We start from the raw sequence: 16,444 nt of genomic DNA, 5'->3' as shown, positions 1-16,444 counted from the left end.
AAACACCCAATTGCACCAGCTTCTGGGGTCTAGACGCTCTAACTCTCTGGAATATGGATAGCTGGTGTGGCCCCTTTAAAGATTCATGACTATTCAGCTAATTGGCAATCATGTTTTGAGTGCCAAGGATTGTATATTTAAAGAGCATCTGAACAGAGCCTCCGTGCTCAGTTGGAACCCTTCTAGTGATATTGTCTATTGTTAGTTTTGTGCTCAGTTCTCGATCCAGTTTGATACTATGTCTCAATTCTAGCCTCAGATACTCCAGTGCTTGAGTCTAAGCCATCCCCAACAAGGACTCTCACTGCAACTCAGTGTCTAGATAGGATGTGGGAAGTGGCAAAGAATGATGCCTCAAGGAAAAAAAGCATGCGGATAGACAACATCCAATTTTAGTTTCCCAGCTTTTCCAAGTGAAGTATGAAACCGTCTGTCTTAAGCAACACACATAAAATGCTGGAGGAACTCAGCAGATCAAGCAGCATCTACAGAAATGAAGACATAGTTGACATTTTGGGCTAAGACCCTGCTTCAGGATCTTGTGTTGCTTTGGATTTCCAGCACCTGCAGACTTTTTTGTGTCTATGAAACTGTTTATCTTGCTCAGCTTTGCCTCTTTTGAGAATGTGACCCATTGTTCTAGACAACGCAGCCAGAGGAAACATCGACTGATATGTTTTTAAAATCAATGCTTGTTACTGACCAATCATTACATTTTGTTTTGTCTGATTTGTTCCTGCTTTGTTAAACAATGATGCTACCCCACAAGGTGGACACAATTGATTCATGACATGAAAAAAGTAGCTATATAGATTTGGAAATTAAATAGCTAGGAATAATGCCTTTTAAATGCCATTTTGCAGATTAAATAGTCACAAGTAGTGCCCTGGTTTGTAGAAAACAAATCATACGTATGGACACCATGTAGTTTCTTCTTGAGCATGCATTACTAACATGTAGAAAAATACATCAAATAACTTATGATAGAACTCCAATTTGTCATACTCTATTTTTGAACACTTTGGTGAATCATCAGCCCTTGACTTGGTTATCGTTAATACCTTCAGGGTTAGAACATTAAAACTGTGTACATCTAGATCATCAAAATGCCTATCATTTTCAACCAAGGCTATGTTCATTGCCATCCAGTCTTGTCACATCACTTTATCTGTGCTGGAGTTAGTAGGTTCACTAGCTAACTGTTTTAAACAATTCAAGAGATCAGCACTGCTCAGTCCTCTTAGTTATTTCTGTTCCTATTTCCAATCAATGAGCTCTTACAGTCATGATTCAAACCCAAACTTTTGCTGATGATGTCATTTCACATCCATTAACACCGTTCAACTGCAGCTCTGCAGTGTTTATGACCTCCCACCGATCTCAGTCACAATGGATGAATCACAGGTTTTTGATTTCCACCATGCTAATGAATGGGACATAGAAAATTTTGTTCCTTTCAATTAAAGCAAACTAATTTATGATTCATATCTAAACAATATCTATTCACAGTCTTTGATGGATCCAAATATAATTTCACTTCCTGAGCACAGGAACAGGAATATGCTATTCAGTCCTCAGGCTAGGGTGATATACAATCAGATCATATACGACATATACAGTACCTCAACTCTATTTACTCATTCCCTACTCTATATTCTCAACATATTAACACAATATACAGAATCTCATGGGAGGTGGTGTGGAGAAATATCTTTGTCAAAGGAGGTCTAAGGCGCTCCCTCCCTCTGCTAGTCTGTAGGTCACCCTTGGACAAAACGTAGTACCTGCTTAGCCCCCCAATCAGGGTTACGTGAAACCATGGGAGCAGGTGGTGGATGGTCCTATGAGCAGCTGGTGCATATCACAAATCTTGGTTATGCGACCGCTGACAACAGGAAGACCATCTCTGAACAGTATAGATAATGGCTGGGGTCAGCCACCTTGTAAAGACACTGCCCAGAAGAAAACAATGGCAAACCACCTCTGTAGAAGAAATTGCCAAGAACAATCATGATCATGGAAAGACCATAATCACCTATGTCACATGACATGGCAGATAACAAATGAGTGAACAGTATCTGACTACCAGACTTTTTAGAGGAAGAGGTGACAAATCATGAAAACAATGTCACTGATTTTCTGAATTTGTTTTTTGCCTACATCAGAAATGATAGAGTAGCAATTTGAAATACAGCACAATATGTAGGAGAAAGATTTGGAATCAAAGAATCATGAAGTAATACAGAATGGAAACCAGTCCTTCAGCCCAAATTGTCCACACCAACCATGGTGTCCACCAAGCTTCTCCCATTTGTCCATATTTGTCTCATATCCATATAAACACCTTCTATCCATGGCTGTACCATTCACAGTCTCCACTAACCTCAAATGAAAAGAAGAAACTTGTATTTATCAACTATATCTCCAACTTCCACCCTGCCCTTAAATTCACTTGGTCCATTTCTGACACCTCTCATCTGTTTCTTAAGCTCTCTGAGTCCATTTCCAGAAAATGTCTACCAACATCTTATAAATCTACCAATTCCCACAACTATCTTGACAATACCTCTTCCCACCTTGACTCCTGTAAAAATGCTATTCCCTTTTCTCAGTTCCTTCATCCCCACCACATCTGTTAACCACATTACCTCCCTACCCCACTCTCTGCTTTCTGCAGGGATCACTCTTTCTGTGCTTCCCTTGTTCATTTGTCTCTCCCCACTAATCTACCTCCTGGCACGTAACCCTCTACAAGCTACCTAAATGCTACATTTGCCCATTCACTTTCTCCCTTATCTCCATTCAGAGCCCAAAATAATACTTCCAAAGGAGGCAACACTTCACCTACAAATCTGTTGGGGATATTTATTATATGTGGTGCTCCCGATGTGGCCTCTACATTGGTGAGACCACACATTAATTAGGGGACTGCTTTATTGAGCTCCTCCACTCCACCCATCGCCAAAAGAAGAATTTCCTGGTGGCCAAACATTTTAATTTTGATTCCTATTTCCTTACCAACATGTCAGTCCATGGCCTCCTCTTATTCCATCTAGTTAGGCTCCAACCTGATGGAATGTACATCAATTTCTGTTTCTGGTATTTTTTCCTTCCCTTTCCCTCTACTTCTATTTCCTACTCTGACCTCTTTTCTCCTCTCCTCACTTACCTATTGCCTTCCCCTGGACCCCCTCCTTCTTCCATTTCTCCCATGGTTCACTCTACTTTCCTATCATATTCCTTCTTTTCCAGTCCTTTACCTTTCCCACCCACCTGTCTTCACCTATTACCTTCTAGCTTGTCCTCCTTTTCCTTTCCCTATCTTTTTATTCTGATGACTTCCTCCTTCCTTTCCTGTACTGATGAAGGGTCTTGGCACAAAACATCAACTGTTTATTCATTTCCATAGATATTGCCTTATCTGCTGAGTTCATCCAACATTTTATATGGTTGCTTGGGATTTCCAGCATCTACAGAAACTATTGTGTTTGTAACTTGTATTTACACTGTATCTTGATCCTTTTCAGGTTATCCCAAACAGCTTTATAGCCAAAGAAATTCAATGAGTCTCTATTCCAATGGTCCTCCCAAACTGAAGGGACTTCTGTTTCTGTGTTCCTTTCAAACTCAACATGTTGCTTTTTCTACTCTACTCTCAAACTCCAGCATCCTCAAGTTCACCTGCTCCTCTTAAACCTAGGGAACCTCCATTTCTGTGCTCCTCTTAAATGCTCTGTTTCTGCACTCATCTTTATAGTTGGGGGCGTGGAGGTGCAATTCAATTGAGAACCATTCATGAATAAAAGCTTTTTTGTTTCAAGAGCAGCATACCAAGCATTTTGGAGGTGAATAGAGATCCCTAGATTTAAGAGGAGCCCATGAATATGGATTCTACAAATGGAGCATGGAAACAGAGACACCTTAAGTTTCTTTAGCTGTAAAGTTGCTTGGGATATTCTGAAAAGGACTCAGGATATTAAAAATGTTTCTTCCTTTCACCTGAGATTATTAGAGTTAGTGAGGCCCTGAAAATTGATGTCCTGTGCCAAGGAGGAGAACAGGAGATAGGGATAGGAGAATAGGGATAACAAAAAGGCAGATGAACTGAATAAGTATTTGGGTCAGTCTTCACTGTGGAAGACATTTGCAGTATGATGGAAGTTCCAGGTGTCAGGAGTCATGAAGTGTGTGGTTACCATAACTCGAAAGAAGGTTCTTGGGTAACTGAAGTTCTGAAGGTATAAGTCACCTGGACCAGATGCTATACATTCAGGGTTCTGAAAGAGAAGGCTAAAGAGATTGTGGAGGCATTAGTAATGAGCTTTCAAAAATCACTAGATTCTGAAATGGTTCTGAAAGACTGGAAAATTGCAAATGTCACCCTACTCTTCAAGAAGGGAGAGAGGCAGAAGAAAGGAAACTATAGGCCAGTTAGTCTGATCTCAATGGTTGGGAAGATGTTGGAGTCGATGATTAAGGATGAGGTGTTATGGTACTTGGAGGCACATGATAAAATAGGCCGTAATTGGCATGGTTTCCTCAAGGGAAAATCTTGCCTGACAAACTTGTTGGAATTCTTTGAAGAAATAACAAGCAGGATAGGCAAAGGAGAATTGGTTGATGTTGTGTACTTGGACTTTCAGAAGGCCTTTGACAAAGTGTTACACCTGAGGCTGCTTAAAAAGCTACCAGTCCATGGTATTACAGGAAAGATTCTAGCATGGATAAAGCAGCGGCTGATTGATAGGAGGCAAAGACTGGGAATAAAGGAAGCCTTTTCCGGTTGCCTGCCAGTGTTGAGTGGTGTTCCACAGGGGTCTGTGCTGGGACCAATTCTTCTTACATTATATGTCAATGATGGGTTGGTAGCTTTGTTACAAAGTTTGCAGATGATATGAAGATAGTTGGAGGGGCAAGTAGTTTTGAGGAAATAGAGAAGCTACAGAAGGATTTAGACAGATTAGAAGAATGGGCAAAGAAATGGCAAATGGAATACAATGTTGAGAAGTGTATGGTCATGCACTTTGGCAGAAGAAATGAAAGGGCTGACTTTTTTCTAAATGGAGAGAAAATACAAAAAATATGGGGCGTGAAGGGACTTTGGAGTCCATGAGCAGAATTCCCTAGAGGTTAATTTGCAGATGAAAATTAGCATTCATTTCAAGAAGACTAGAATATAAAAGCAAGGGTGTAATGTTGAGACTTTATAAAGCACCGGTGAAGCCTCACTTGGAGTATTATAAGCAGTTTTGGGCCCCTTATCTTAGAAAGGACATGCTGAAACTGGACAGGATTCAAAGGAGGTTCACAAAAATTATTCCACGATTGAAAGGATTGTCATATGAAGAGCATTTGATGGATCTGGGCATGTATTCAACAGAATTCAGAAGAATGAGCACTGACATCAGTGAAACCTATCAAAAAGTGAAAGACCTTGATAGAGTGGTTGTGCAGAGGATGTTTCCTATGGTGTTAGAGTCTAAGACCAAAGGACACAGCCTCAATATAGAGGGATTTCCTTTTAGAACAGAGATGAGGAGGAATTTCTTTAGCCAGAGAGTACTGAATCTGTAGAATTCTTTGCCAGACAGCTGTGGAGGCCAAGTCTTTATATATATTTAAGGCAGAGGTTGACAGATTCTTGATTGATCAAGGCATGAAGGAATACAGGAGAAGGCAAGAGATTGGGGTTGAGAGAAAAATTGGATCAGCCAGGAGGAAATTGCAGAGCAGTATTGATGGGCCAAATGGCCTAATTCTGCTCCTGTATCTTATAATCATATGGTCTTGTGGAGTATAGAATATTGAACATGCTCAGTGATGAAGGGTTGGGAAGAGAAGCAGAAACTCAAGTCAAAGAAGAATGGAAGTGAAATGATAATCCATTTAGGCAGGCTTGAGGTAAGGACAAATATCACGAAGGAGTGTTACCCTGTTCTTCAGAGATTTCTTAAATCCACCCAAGAGGAAAAAAACACAGCACCGAAAGAAAAAAAAATGCACCTCAATTATTGGCTAACAATCCATCTGAAAATAAGCTCCTTTGAAATTCCAGCTCTCCTTCAACCCGTAACGGAGTGCCAACCTATTTCTTCCATTGTTGGACCTTTTTCCTAAATGTTGTTTCTTATATACAGTACAGTATAAAGCTAAAGCATTTTGTCACAATTATCTGATGAGGCTCTTTCACACCACCTTTTTCTGGCTCTTTCCCCCCCTTCCTTTCCAGTCCTATTGAAGGATTTCAGCCCAAAACGTCATCTGTTTATTCACCTCCATTGATGCTGCCTGACTTAGAGAGTTCCTCCAGAACTTTGAGTGTGTTAGTTAAGAAACATATGTTTATGTGTCATAATATATATTTATACAATACCTACCATATAATATGTAATACATTATATAGTTTATAATATAGTTATTATATTGCAATATATAACATACATACATAAAATTACATATTAAATAAGATAATTAAATTTCTTGCCTTTGGCTTCCAAATCTTTCTTTCTGTTATACCTTTTCTTATTTTGATCTCTCTTATTGTCATTGCTCGTGATCTATGCTTCTCTGAACATGTTCCCTTTGCAATACTTGAGCTGAACTTATTTGAATAAGTACATAGATTGAAGGGACTCATAGGGATATGAAACAAACATGGAAAAATGGGAGTAGCTTGGTGGACATCATGATAGGCATGGAGGAAATGGGCCAAATGGCCTGTTTCCAAGCTGTATCACTCTATGACTCTATGCTCCTAATCTTCCTCCTGCTGGAATTCAATTTGCTATTCTGTCATTTCTAATGTAGGCAGAAAACAAAGTTCCAGATTGATGACACTCTTTCATGTTTTTTCACCTCTTCTTCTTACTTCTGATTCCTGCTTCCCTGAAGGAATCATTCTTCATAGGATTGCTGAACCATTGAGTGATGGTAATATATTGCTCATGTTTGTCTCATATCCTGCTAAACTCCTCCTATCCACATGCTTATTCAAGTAAGTATAGCTTAAATATTGCAAAGGGAATATTCAGATAAGCATAGATCATGAGAGACATCATAATCAAATTTGATTTTGACAATATGGGCATCTTCCAGCAGATACAATATCTATCGATAATCTCCTACCAACCTATAGCACTCTTATGTAAGATATATATGGACAATTCTGGCCTTCTGAGCATCTCCAAATGTAAGTGCTTTCTCATCAGTAGCCAAGTCTGCAAGTCCACTAGGGAAATAGTAGGCTGATGTCTATGAGTCTGTGGGTCCAATGGAGGCTGGAGGCCTGGATTGGTGTAGGTAAGTCAGTGGATGGGAGGGAAGAATGTGGCTTGTTTTGCTGCTGTTCCGTTGAACATCATGGGCATGTTTTGATGGCACCAGGATATGTGGCCACACTTGCAGGCTGCCCGAGCACGTCCTTAGGTTGTGCTGGTCGTTAAAGCAAAAAGAATATTTCACTGTATATTTTCAATGTACATGTGATAATTAAATGAATCTGAACCTGAAACCCTGGGTCAGGAATTATTACCATAGGCCTTGCCTTCTTTCCATCTTCCTTTTTCAATTTAAGACTTTTTAAAATCCACTCCTCTCATCAAAATTTGGGTTATCTAATTTAGTATCTCCTCTATGTGTTTTGTGATGCAGCTCAGAATAATCTAGTTATGTGAAAGTCATTACATAAGAAAGTTGGTGCTATTGCGTAGCAATCAGTAATGGTGTTGTTTGACCAAGTCCTAAGACCAATTCCAGTGTACTTTCTACAACATGGGGCTGAGCTTAGTACTAACAGGTGTCAAGCTGAAGCCACTTGATATGTTTGAGTAAATTACACATTATATTTAATCAGTTCAGAGTTTTGCTAATTTAATTTTTAAAAGTTCCTTTATACTGCAACTTCTTAGTTACTCACACTTAGATGATGAATGTTTAAAAGCAACTTGAAGAGGAAAGAGCCAGTATATTAGGTACGGTTGGAATGTTCCATCATAAACATATAGGACATTGAGTGCCTTGCTGGCTTCCAAAATCATCCGCTCATTTGTGGCAAAGGGCTGCATGCAGGGTGTCTTCTCAAATTTCTGTCTCAATAGGAAATGTCGACATGAACCATTAATGATAATCAGCTAGTTAAAATCATTTTTCAGGCATTTCTGTATCAGGCTGTTTGCACTTTATTATAATGAATGTCCAAAATATAATTAATTTCAGGAAAATAAGTATTTCATTGTCCTTGAATTCAGTAACGTATGAGTAACTAATTGTGTCTAATAATGTGAACTGATAGTAGCATGCAGCATACTCAAAAGGAAATGAATTGAATCTGATTCAACATATTTTTCATTTAGTATCTCTTACATCTGATTAGAGAAAGGAGACTTCCATTTTAGTAACGAAGATTGATACAGAATTAAAAATAAAATGTAAGTCTCACCTCAACTACAGCGTTTTCCACTAATCCTGAAATAGGAGATCGTGTTGCACTTCTCAATTTCAGTTGAGCGACTCTGCGATGAAGTACCCATCCAAATTTCTCCCTGATATTTTTCTCAACACTTTTGAAAGAAGAAGGAAAGCATGTGTATTCATGGGAAAAGAAACATTTAAAAAATGAGGAAATACAGAATACAAAGTCTTCTTTAAAATGTACATATTCCCATGTTAGCTTTCAAAATTATTCAAAGCATCTTACATCACAGGAGCTTTGAAATACAGACATTGATAGTAGGGCAGCTATTCTGTGCACAGCAAACTCCTACAAATATCTACATAACAGTAACCAACTAAATTGGTTAAGAGTTTAAAACGAATCAAAGCTGCAAGCCAATGAAGAAACTGCAGGGTAGTGTGTTTATTTTAACAGCTCTTGCTTAAAGCAGACATGGAACTGACAGGCTGAATGGCCTTCCCTGCTGTAACCACACTGTGATTCTATAATGTGATTTAAAAATAGTGATTGGAGGATGAAAATTCAGTTTGTCATCCTAAGAATATTTTAATTTTTTTAAAATAGTATCTATTCCATAAGACATAAGGCACAAAAGCAGAATTAGGCCATGTGGCCCATCAAGTCTGTTCTGCATTCCATCATGGCTGATTTAATATCCCTCTCAACCTCATTGTTCTGCCTTCTCCTCATAACCTTTGATGCTGACTCATCAAGAACCTATCAACCTTCACTTTAAATACAGTATACTCAATGACATGTCTCCATGGCAATGAATTCCACAGATTCACCATCCCCAGCTAAAGAAATTCCTCCTCATCTCTGTTCTAAATGGGCATCCCTCTATTCTGAGGCTGTGCCCTCTGGTCCTAAACTCAACCACCATAGGAAACATTCTCTTCACATCCACTCTATTTAGGCCATTCTATATTCAATAGGTTTCAATGAGATCTCCTGTCCATCTTCTAAGCTCCAGTGAGTACAGGCCCAGAGCCATCAAATGCTTCTTATATGCTAACCCTTTCATTCCTGGAATCATTCTCATGAACCTAGCCTGGAGCCTCTCCAATACTAGCACTTCTTTTCTTAAATAAGGGGCCTAAAACTGTCCACAATAGTCCAAGTGTGGTCTGACCAATGCCTTATGATGCCTTACCATTACATGGTTGTTCTTATATTCTAGTCCTCTCAAAGTGTATTCAAACATTGCATTTGCCTTACTTACCACCCATTCAACCTGCAAATTAACCTTGAGGGAACCTTGCACAAGGACTCTAAATTACATTTGCACACACAGATTTTCTCTCCACTTTGAAAATAGTCTATGCTATTATTCTTCTACCAAAGTGTATGACCATACACTTCCCTACACTATATTCCAACTGCCAGTTCTTTTCCGATTTTCCCAATCTGTCTAAGTCCGTCTACAGGCTCCCTGCTTCTACCTGCCCATTAACCTACTTTGTATCATCTGGAAGCTTGGCCACAAAACCATCAATTCCTTCATCCAAATCATTGACATAGAAAGTGAAAAAAAGTGGTCCCAATGCCAACCCCTGTGGAACACCAAAAGTCACTGGCAGCCAGTCAAATTTATCATCCATGATTGGTCTTGGCAAATTTTCCACAGAAGTGGTTTGTGAGTGCCTTCTTCTGGGCAGTGCCTTTACAAGACAGGTGGCACAAGTCATTATCAATATACTTCAGAGATTGTCTCCCTGATATCAGTGGTCACATAACCAGGGCTTGTGATATGCACCAGCTATTCATACGAAAACCCACCACCTACTCCCACGGGTTCATGTGATCCTGATCAGGCTGGGGGGGGGGGTGCTAAGCAGGTATTACACCTTGCCCAAGGATGGCCAGCAGACTAGCAGAGGAAGTGGCTTACACCTCCTTTAGTAGTGATGTATCCCCCTTTAATCCCATGTTTTGCCTCCTGCCAGTCAGCCAATCCTCTATCCATGTGAGTATCTTTCCTGTAATACTAACTTGTTATGCAGCCTCATGTGTGGTAACCTGTCAAATGCCTTCTGATAATCCAAGCAAACAACGTTCACTGAGTTTCCTTTGTCTATCCTGCCTGTTACATCAAAGAATTCCAACAAAAATGTCAGGCAAGATTTCCCCTTAAGAAAAACCATGCTGACTTTGGCCTACTTTATCACATGCCTCCAAATACCCTGAAACCTCATCCTTAATAATGGACTCCAACATCTTCCCAACCACTGAGGTCAGGCTAACTGGTGAAACTTACTTTCTTCTGCCTCCCTCCCTTCTTAAAGAGTGGAATGACATTTGCAATTTTCCAGTCCTCCATAACTATTCCAGAATCTAATATTTCTTGAAAGATCATTACTAATGTATCTATAATCTCTTCAGCTACCTCTTTCAGAAGATTGGGTGTAGTCCAACTGGTCCAGCTGACTTATCTATCACTTTTCAGCTTTCCAAGCACCTTCTCCATACTAAGAACTACATTCACTTCTGCCTCCAACACTATCAAATATCTGACATACTGCTAGTGTCTTCCATATTGAAGACTGACATAAAATATTTATCAAGTTCATCCGCCATTTATTTGTTCCTCATTACTACCTCTCCAGTATCTTTATCCAGTGGTCCAATATTGACTCTCTTTTACTCTTAATATATTTGAAAAAACACTTTTGATATCCTCTTTTATATTATTGACTAGCTTACATTCATATTTCATCTTTTCTCTCCTTGTGGTTTTTTAGTTGCTTTCTGTTGGTTTTTAAAACTCGAGGTATGATATTGGACGTCAGAGAATATCTGCAAATGCTGTAAATCAAAGTTATACACACAAAATGCTGGAGGAACTCAGCAGGCCAGGCAGCATCTATGGAAAAGAGTAAACAGGACCCTGATGAAGGGTCTTGGCCCAAAACTTTGACTGTTTACTCTTTTCCATAGATGCTGCCTGACCTGCTGAGTTCTTCCAGCGTTTTGTGTTTATTACCTAGCTTTATAAATTGCTTGAGAGGCTTCACACCTGTATTACACTGCACTGGTTATATTACTGTGTTTAACTGATTCTCTGATCCTTACACATTTTACAGCTTTCTCAAAGGATAATTAACAATGAATTAATTGAATTAACAATTGAATTAACTCAGTTCATCCTGATGTTCAGTTTTCCTTTAATTCACTATTGAGTTGCTTCCTAAATACACTGAAGGTTTGATTGCCCTGTTAGCTTATTAATTTTATTTCCTCTTGACATACTTTTCTGTGAGGAAAGACATCTTGACATATTTGACCTACTCATTTTATTATTTGACTTTTGTTCTCTGACCATGTTTAAAGAGCAAGCTATTCAAGAAGAAATGTAAGGAAATTTCTCTACTAAAGATGAATCTTAAGGTTGTATACTGTATAGAAGACAACACATACAAAATACTGGAGTAACTTAGCAGGCTAGGCCCTGATGAAGGGTCTCAGCCTGAAACGTCAACTGCTTATTCTTTTCCATAGATGCTGCCTGGCCTGAGTTCCTCCAGCATTTTGTGGGTGTTGCTTTGGAATTCCAGCATCTGCAAATGTTTGTAAACTGTATACATGCTTGATAATAAATGTACTTTGAAATTTGAACTTTGAACAAAGGGTTTTAACTTTTTGCAGTTTTCTGGATGCTCAAACAATATATTGGGCAGAATGTGACTACCTCAACCAGAAGGATTGCTGTGCTTTTAAAATATGACTCACCACCATTCACTGAGGGAAATAGGAAATGCTTCTAAAAATGTGTCTCACTACCATTAGGGATATACAATAAATGCCAACTTTGCATTGATCAATAGTGAGAAAAGAATATTAAAGAAACATTCAAGGCTAAGATCAATAAATAATTCCTGAACAACATAACCTACATTTAAAACCATTTTCTTAAAATAATAAAATGGGATGACAAACGAATTATTCTTACTCTGTTGAAACTCTGGTTTGGTAGTTTTCATTCATTTTCAGCAGCTTATCCAACCAAGTGAAACTTCTGAGTGTCGATGGAAGCAACTTTCCTTTCAGCCGTTCACAAATGGCATGCATCTGTTGCCGATCTGACTCGAGGATGGCACGGACAGAGCTTCCAAGTGCCTCACTCTGCACGCAGCTTAGTGGTGGAGGATTAAACTTGGACTTCAGGTTGTTGTCACCTGTAGAACCACTTAAGATATCATCCTCAAGAAAATTTTTCACTGGGTATGACTCTGCAGTACATAATTATGTCCTTAAAATATATTTAATCAAGTAAGAAGCAGAATCTGTTCAGAATTTCTGTTCAGAAATTATGCGGTGGTTTAAATATTAAAGATTGTACACCTCTAAATTAATTCAATGGTGCAGAAGGAATGGCTTTCAGGGTACATTTGTTAATTGGTTCATTATTGCCAAATATAAAAGACAATAGACAGTAGGTGCAGGAGTAGGCCATTCAGCCCTGCTAGCCAGCACTGCCATTCACTGTGATCATGGCTGATCATACACAATCAGTACCCCGTTCCTGCCCTCTCCCCATATCCCCTGACCCCTCTATCTATAAGAGCTCTATCTAACTCTCTCTTGAATGCATCCAGAGACTTGGCCTCCACTGCCTTCTGGGGCAGAGCATTCCACATATCCACCACTCTCTGGGTGAAAAAGTTTTTCCGCATCGCAGTTCTAAATGGCCTACACCTTATTCTTAAACTGTGGCCTCTAGTTCTGGACTCACCCATCAGCGGGAACATGCTTCCTGCCTCCAGCGTGTCCAATCCCTTAATAATCTTATATGTTTCAATCAGATCCCCTCTCATCCTTCTAAATTCCAGTGTATACAAGCCCAGTTGCTCCAATCTTTCAACATATGACAGTCCCGCCATTCCGGGAATTAACCTCGTGAACCTACGCTGCACTCCCTCAATAGCAAGAATGTCCTTCCTCAAATTTGGAAACCAAAACTGCACACAATACTCCAGATGGGGTCTCACTAGGGCCCTGTACAGCTGCAGAAGGACCTCTTTACTCCTATACTCAATTCCTCTTGTTATAAAAGCCAGCATGCCATTAGCTTTCTTCACTGCCTGCTGTACCTGCATGCTTGCTTTCATTGACTGATATACAAGAACACCTAGATCTCGTTGTACTTCCCCTTTTCCTAACTTGACTCCATTCAGATAGTAATCTGCCTTCCTGTTCTTGCCACCAAAGTGGATAACCTCACATTTATCCACATTAAACTGCATCTGCCATACATTTGCCCACTCGCCCAACCTGTCCAAGTCACCCTGCATTCTCATAACATCCTCCTGACATTTCACACTGCCACCCAGCTTTGTGTCATCAGCAAATTTGCTAATGTTACTTTTAATCCCTTCATCTAAATCATTAATGTATATTGTAAACAGCTGCGGTCACAGCACCGAACCTTGCGGTACCCCACTGGTCACAGCCTGCCATTCCGAAAGGGACCTGTTAATCCCTACTCTTGGTTTCCTGTCAGCCAGCCAATTTTCAATCCATATATTGAGGTACAGTGAAAAAATGTCTTGCATACCATTCATAAAGATCAATTCATCACAACAGTGTACTGGTAAAACAATAACAGAGTGCTGAATAAAAGATACAGAAAGTACAATGCTGGTAGACAATAAGGCACAGCAAGATAGATTGACAGACAGACATACTTTATTGATCCCGAGGGAAATTGGGTTTCGTTACAGTTGCACCAACCAGGAATAGTGTAGAAATATAGCAATATAAAATCATAAATAATTAAATAATAATAAGTAAATTATGCCAAGTGGAAATAAGTCCAGGACCAGCCTATTGGCTCAGGGTGTCTGACACTCTGAGGGAGGAGTTGTAAAGATTGATGGCCACAGGCAGGAATAACTTCCTATGACACTCAGTGGTGCATCTCGGTGGAATGAGTCTCTGGCTGAATGTACTCCTGTGCCTAACCAGTACATTATGGAGTGGATGGGAGTCATTGTCCAAGATGGCATGCAACTTGGACAGCATCCTCTTTTCAGACACCACTGTCAGAGATTGCAAACTCAAATGACCATCTTATCATACTGAGAAATATTCAGAAAAGTGGAAAGTGAGTTTGAGATATTTTGTAAGCTAATATTTTGTTAACAGTTCCTAGAAATATTACTTTCAGTGTGGATGACTTTTGTACTCTTTATCATTTGACCGATGTATATCAACTTGAGGGCAATTCTAAATTTGTCAATTGTTTTCTCTTGTTCTTTATGTACTTCCACTCAAATACACAACTGACCAAGTTAGGTTAAAGAATATTTGTTGTTGATGATGATATAGAAACATAGAAAATAGGTGCAGGAGTAGGCCATTCAGCCCTTTGAGCCTACACCGCCATTCAGTATGATCATGGCTGATCATCCAACTCAGAACCCTGTACCTGTTTTCTCTCCATACCCCCTGATCCCTTTAGCCACAAGGGCCATATCTAACTTCCTCTTAAGTATAGCTAATGAACCGGCCTCAACTGTTTCCTGCGGCAGAGAATTCCACAGATTCACCACTCTCTGTGTGTGAAGAAGTTTTTCCTCATCTCGGTTCTAAAAGGCTTCCCCTTTATCCTTAAACTGTGACCCCTCATTCTGGACTACCCCAACATTGGAAACAATCTTCCTGCATCTAGCCTGTCCAATCCCTTTAGAATTTTATATGTTTCAATAAGATCCCACCTCAATCTTCTAAATTCCAGTGAGTACAAGCCTAGTCGATCCAGTCTTTCTTCATATGAAAGTCCTGCCATCCCAGGAATCAATCTGGTGAACCTTCTCTGTACTCCCTCTATGGCAAGAATGTCTTTCCTCAGATTAGGGGACCAAAACTGCACACAATATTCTAGGTGCGGTCTCACCAAGGCCTTGTACAACTACAGTAGAACCTCCCTGCTCCTGTACTCAAATCCTTTTGCTATGAATGCCAACATACCATTTGCCTTTTTCACTGCCTGCTGTACCTGCATGCCCACCTTCAATGACTGGTGTACAATGACAATACTGTAAATTTACAATATTCAGACTAAAACTCCATAAAGTGCATGAATTAGCTAATTCTACAAAAAAAGGCATGGGCAGAATCCTATCCATTGATAGTCAAAGGGCAGAAAATAAGGTACTGGTAAACTATTTGGATGCTTCATATAAATCAGCAAATGCAGAATTACCTCTTAGTGCTTGTTCAAACGTGGGTTGATATATTTTAAATTCATAATATGCCAGGGTGGAAAATTAATCTACCAATTTTGGGTTGGCAGTATATACCACTGCCAACACCTTATGAGAAGAGAATCAAGAATAGGCAGTGAGACAAACCCTCAAATACTGTGTGATACCCTAGCTTCCTTGAATGGGATATTGAACAATTGAAGCCACTCATGTGAATGAGACAAATGCAAACAATGGAGAGTTCTACTCTACTCTAAAAACCCAAACCCATACCCATGGAACTTCCTGAGAAGTTCAGAAAGAAAACCACTTGTTCGTAATTATGGTTGGCATCTTGCAACACCCACTATTTATGGTTAACCATGAGTTATGGCTAAGGACTGCTGCTGCTGTCTGTGTAATACCATTTGAATTTAATTGAAATTCAGATCGTCTCCGCATTGTCAGGTGCAGATCTTTACTCTCTACTGACTTTGGTCGTCTTCCAGCCAATTCTGCCCACGAATACTGTTCTGTAACCGATTTCTGTGCCAAATCAGAATCAGAGTCCTGTAAGAATAAACAAAGAGGAGCTATGACAAAGAAAGTAAGCTAGTGCAGCATCCACTTGATAGAGATAATGAAATGTAATGTGACCTCATCCCATCTCTGTGCAGCACTTAGAACAGGGTTATCATCTGTCACTATTGAAGCCGATGACATTCCATGTTGAGCAGTTCCTATGAAGTCTTTGGTTCATAATTCTGAGAAACACATCCACACCATCTGCCACAAGCAGGACTTCTTG

At 39.6% G+C, this 16,444-nt stretch overlaps 1 protein-coding gene across 12 annotated transcripts in view; it reads right to left on the bottom strand.

Annotated features, from left to right (window-relative positions):
* Nucleotides 1-16,444, bottom strand: part of LOC132396137 (uncharacterized) — a 174,093-nt gene that overhangs the window by 96,907 nt on the left and 60,742 nt on the right. For all 12 annotated transcript variants that reach the window (XM_059973647.1, XM_059973649.1, XM_059973648.1 and 9 more), the window contains 4 exons: nucleotides 16,062-16,206; nucleotides 12,402-12,627; nucleotides 8,438-8,558; nucleotides 7,916-8,084 (listed from right to left, as the gene is read on the bottom strand). In XM_059973647.1, coding sequence (XP_059829630.1) covers nucleotides 7,916-8,084; nucleotides 8,438-8,558; nucleotides 12,402-12,627; nucleotides 16,062-16,206 — 661 coding nt within the window. The remainder of the gene's footprint in view (nucleotides 1-7,915; nucleotides 8,085-8,437; nucleotides 8,559-12,401; nucleotides 12,628-16,061; nucleotides 16,207-16,444) is intronic.

The sequence above is a fragment of the Hypanus sabinus genome, chromosome 6, assembly GCF_030144855.1.
Source record: "Hypanus sabinus isolate sHypSab1 chromosome 6, sHypSab1.hap1, whole genome shotgun sequence".
Classification (NCBI taxonomy): Eukaryota; Metazoa; Chordata; class Chondrichthyes; order Myliobatiformes; family Dasyatidae; genus Hypanus; species Hypanus sabinus.
This window is presented reverse-complemented; position numbering and strand designations above follow the sequence as displayed.